General features: G+C 41.4%; 1 protein-coding gene across 1 annotated transcript in view; it reads right to left on the bottom strand.

Moving 5' to 3' along the window:
* Positions 1–665: 665 nt before the first annotated feature.
* Positions 666–4,295, bottom strand: part of LOC110161169 (cadherin-10-like) — a 130,851-nt gene continuing 127,221 nt past the window's right edge. The window contains 1 exon segment of the mRNA XM_020925882.2: positions 666–1,156. Coding sequence (XP_020781541.1) covers positions 666–1,156 — 491 coding nt within the window.

Here is a 4,295-nt window from a genome sequence, read left to right as displayed (position 1 = left end):
TTTTTTCTCGCAATTTTATTAAGAAAATAAGTATAAAAATATAAATATAAAACACTATGACGCCGCATTCAAACAGCATGAATCCAGTGTATGACAATTTTCCTAACACATACACTTTTCCATTACATTTTACACCGAGTACATGAGATCATGAATTCACAGTTTGACAAATCAACTGCACCAACCATTCACGTGGTCAACGAAGATAGCAAATAGAATATTATAGGATGTCCATAAAAACACTTTGTACATATACTGTTGAGTGGCTCCTACGCAAACTCCCAAACTACCCAAGTTTGCTCCCGCTGGACGATAATACAACTATCTCTCGATACAAAACACATGTCCACATTATTGTTCACAAAACCCTAAAATTCAAAGGCATCTTCACTGATTATGACCAAAAAAATGGCAAAACTTCAAGAATACATTAATCCTCTGTAAAACTGAGTTCAAGTCTATTACATCCATCGCTGGATTCGTCGAGTCCGTTCGGTGTGCTAGCGCCCTAACGAGAATCAACAAATGGTCGGCCAGCGCAAAGCCGGTCAACTAGACATAAAAACAGATATATTTCGATAGATAGGTAGACGGACGGTGGGCGAGCTCGCGCGAGTCAGTAATAGCTGGCGCCACGATAGTTAAAAACATTAAAAAAGTCTCTTCTAGGTGTCAAGTTCCGCGGTTTTCCCTATGTACATTTCCGCCAGCTTCTTGAAGTGCGGCCCCCAGTTGCTAAGGTAATCGTACTCTTGGTCTCCTTCCGTCGCCGTGGACTCCAGCGAACTCAACGACTCCGCCAACGAGCCGCTTCCCTCGTAGGCGTACGTGGCCAGCGAGTCGTAAGGGGGCGCCGTCGGGTCCGAGTCGTTCTCCTGCAACCTGCTGTTGATGAAGTCCCTCACGTCCGTGTTATCCTTAATGGGCGAGGTCCTACGGAACGGGAACAGCATCTCCGGGATGATGTCTCGCCGGAGTTTGTTGGCGTCCATGACCTCGGGGTTGCGCAGCGTGCCGATGTCGAAGGCCTGGGTGTCTTCTTCTCCGCCGCCCTCGTCGTTGTAGCTCACCACGTTGTCGCGCACGTCCTCTTTGGAGATGATGAGCGGTTCCTTCTTCCTCTGCCTCCTCAGAGCGGCGAAAAGCACCACGATCACTGCACAAAAGAACAAGAGAAAGCATTTTAGCGAGCAAAGCAGGGCGTCCGAATAATTATAAGGTTTCAGATTTGAATCGCAGTTTTCTATAGGCACGTAGCGTTGAACTGAGAGGCGGGCAGTGTATACTTTTGGTGTGGTTAGATGAATATAGAGTGCAGTGATGGACTGAGTCATAAAAATAAATTATAAGGTTTATAACTTTGTTTTTGGGGCATATATGGAAGTGTTTTAAAAGGGTTTTATGGGGTTAAGGACCCAGTGATATACTAGTCATTTTAGCACAACATCGTTACAATCATTATATTTAAAATGTTATTCAAAATGTTGGCAAAATGTGCTGAACTTTTGGGAAAAAGTCTCCCTAGTCCTGATGTGATCCATACAGAACTCTCAAAAATAATACAAACTTTTTACAACATATTTTCACAAATTGCTTCTTGATGTGTAAAAGGAGTAAAACTATCATTTACTTTTACTACAGGTATTATCCTACTACTGTGGTCCCCAAGCTTTTTTGCCCCACAGACTGATTTTATGTCCAACAATATTTTCACGGATCAGCCGCGAATATTAGGAGACGCGGTTTAGTCCAGGTTTTAGTTCTGGTTTAGTCCTGCTTATAGTTCTGATTTTAGTTCTGTTTTAGTTCTGGTTTTAGTCCTGGTTTTAGTTCTGGTTTAGACCTGATTTCAGTCCTGGTTTAGTCCTGCTTTTAGTTCTAGTTTAGTCCTGGTAGTTTTTCTTTTAGTTCTGCTGGTTTTAGTTCTAGTTTTAGTCTGGTTTAGTTAGTCCTGGTTAGTAGTTTTTAGTTCTGGTTTTCTTTTAGTCCTGGTTTAGTTAGTTTAGTTCTGGTTTAGTCCTGGTTTAGTTCCTGTTTAGTCCTGCTTTTAGTTCTAGTTTAGTCCTGGTTTTAGTTCTAGTTTAGTCCTGGTTTAGTCCTGGTTTTAGTTCTGATTTTAGTTCTGGTTTTAGTCCTGGTTTAGTCCTGGTTTTAGTTCTAGTTTAGTCCTGGTTTAGTTCTTTAGTTGGTTTTAGTTCTGATTTTAGTTCTGTTTAGTTTTAGTCTTGGTTCTGGTTTAGTCCTGATTTTAGTCCTGTTTAGTCTTTTAGTTTAGTTTTAGTCCTGGTTTAGTCCTGTTTGTTCTAGTTTAGTCCTGGTCCTGTTCTAGTTTATTTTAGTTCTGGTTTAGTCCTGGTTTTAGTTCTGTTTAGTTCTGTTTAGTCCTGGTTTTAGTTAGTCCTGGTTTAGTCCTGGTTTAGTTCCTGGTTTAGTCCTGGTTTAGTTCTGATTTTAGTTCTGGTTTAGTTTTAGTCCTGGTTTTAGTCCTGGTGTTAGTTCTGATTTTAGTTCTGGTTTAGACCTGATTTTAGTCCTGGTTTAGTCCTGGTTTTAGTTCTAGTTTTAGTCCTGGTTTAGACCTGGTTTAGTCCTGCTTTAGACCTGATTTTAGTTCTGGTTCTAGTTCTGGTTTTAGTCCTGGTTTAGCCCTGGTTTTAGTCCTGGTTTAAAGACGCACGGTGCACGGGAGGAGGTAACGCACGCAAACGACCCCACTGCTCCACGGCTGGCGGGGGTTGGGGACCCGTGTCCTGCGACATTCAGTCAAAATTGGAGAGTCTTCAAAAAAAAAAAAAAAAAAAAAAAAAAAAGGTATACACACTTTAACATCAGGTTCCCTTCCTCATAACCTCTTGTATCTGGTTTCATTATTACCATAATTCATGTAAAAACTTGTATTGAATGTTCATCCCCCGCCCCTCAAAACTGTCTAAGGAAAATAAATATATGCATAAAACACTATGACTCTGCTTTAAAAAGGTTTTATAAGAAACACAGACAGACAGGATGATGCCACCGTCTGAATGAAAGGTTAATTAAGTTCTACCACAAGACAAGAAAACAACAAGAAATAACTTTAACTTCTATTATGTTTAATGAATAAGTTTCTTTATTAATAAAATGTGTGACACTGGCTCCAACATCAGGGCTTATAGTCTGGAAAAAAAAAAAAAAGTAGGCATCGCAAATTAATCATTTGTTCATTCATTTTTCAGTATAAAACCAAAAAGAAGAAAACAAAAACAAAAAAAAAACAGACAAACAAAAAAAAAAAAAACTATTTTCTTCATTATTTGTTTCCAGGATTAAACCATTTTCAGTCTTGGTCTGGTCCCAGTCTCAGTCCCAGTCTAGTCCTGGTTTCAGTCCTGGTCTGGTCCCGGTCTCAGTCCCGTCTCAGTCTGGTTCAGTCCTGGTCTGGTCCAGTCTCAGTCCTGGTCTCAGTCCTGGTCTGGTCCGGTCTCAGTCCTGGTCTCAGTCCCGGTCTCAGTCTGGTTTCAGTCCTGGTCTGGTCCGGTCTAGTCCCGTCCAGTCCTGTCAGTCCTGGGTCCCAGTCCGTCCTGGTTTCAGTCCTGGTCTGGTCCCGGTCTCAGTCCTGGTCTCAGTCCCAGTCTGGTTCCGGTCTGGTCCCGGACCTGGTTTAGTCCTGTTTTAGTCCTGTTTTGGTCCTGGTTTTAGACCTGCTTTTAGTCCAAGTTTAGTCCTGGTTTAATCTTGGTTTAGTCTGTTAAATCCTATTTTAATCCTGTTTTAGTCCTGTTTTAATCCTAGTTTAGTCCTGCTTTATTCCTGCTTTATTCCTGGTTTAGACCTGGTTTAGTCCCGGTTTAGTCCTGGACTGTTTTAGCCCTGGTGTTAGTTCTGGTTTAGGAATTACCAATTTATTTATTTATTTTTTTAAGGGACAAAGCCCAAAACATGAAAACAGGAAAATCCCGCTGTTCTTTTTTTTTTTTTTTTTTTTTTTAAAATAAAACGTCAATAACAAACTGATCAACATTCGTCCGATTCTTCCGCCCGCTTTCTTTTCTCGTTGGCTCGGCATTTAAAACTCCGATAAAAACAGAGCGCGCGGCGAGGGCAGCGTGGACCGATGTTGAACATATGTCGTAGATTTAAAAGCACGGCGGCGAGGATACGTTTTCTACAGTGATAAAACCTCCCTCCGCCTCTGTTCTTCCTCCTCTTCCTCCTCCTCTTCTCTCTCTCTCTCCATCTCTGCCTGGGGCTCACCTCCTTTTATTAAAGATTCAGAGCAAAGGCTTTTTCTCTTTCTTGTGTCTTGAATGGTGCCC

The sequence above is a fragment of the Boleophthalmus pectinirostris genome, unplaced genomic scaffold, assembly GCF_026225935.1.
Source record: "Boleophthalmus pectinirostris isolate CB_2022bp ecotype Guang Dong unplaced genomic scaffold, ASM2622593v1 HiC_scaffold_15, whole genome shotgun sequence".
In the NCBI taxonomy this organism is placed as follows: domain Eukaryota; kingdom Metazoa; phylum Chordata; class Actinopteri; order Gobiiformes; family Gobiidae; genus Boleophthalmus; species Boleophthalmus pectinirostris.
The sequence above is the reverse complement of the archived record's forward strand: the minus strand, read 5'-3'. Positions and strand labels throughout refer to the sequence as shown.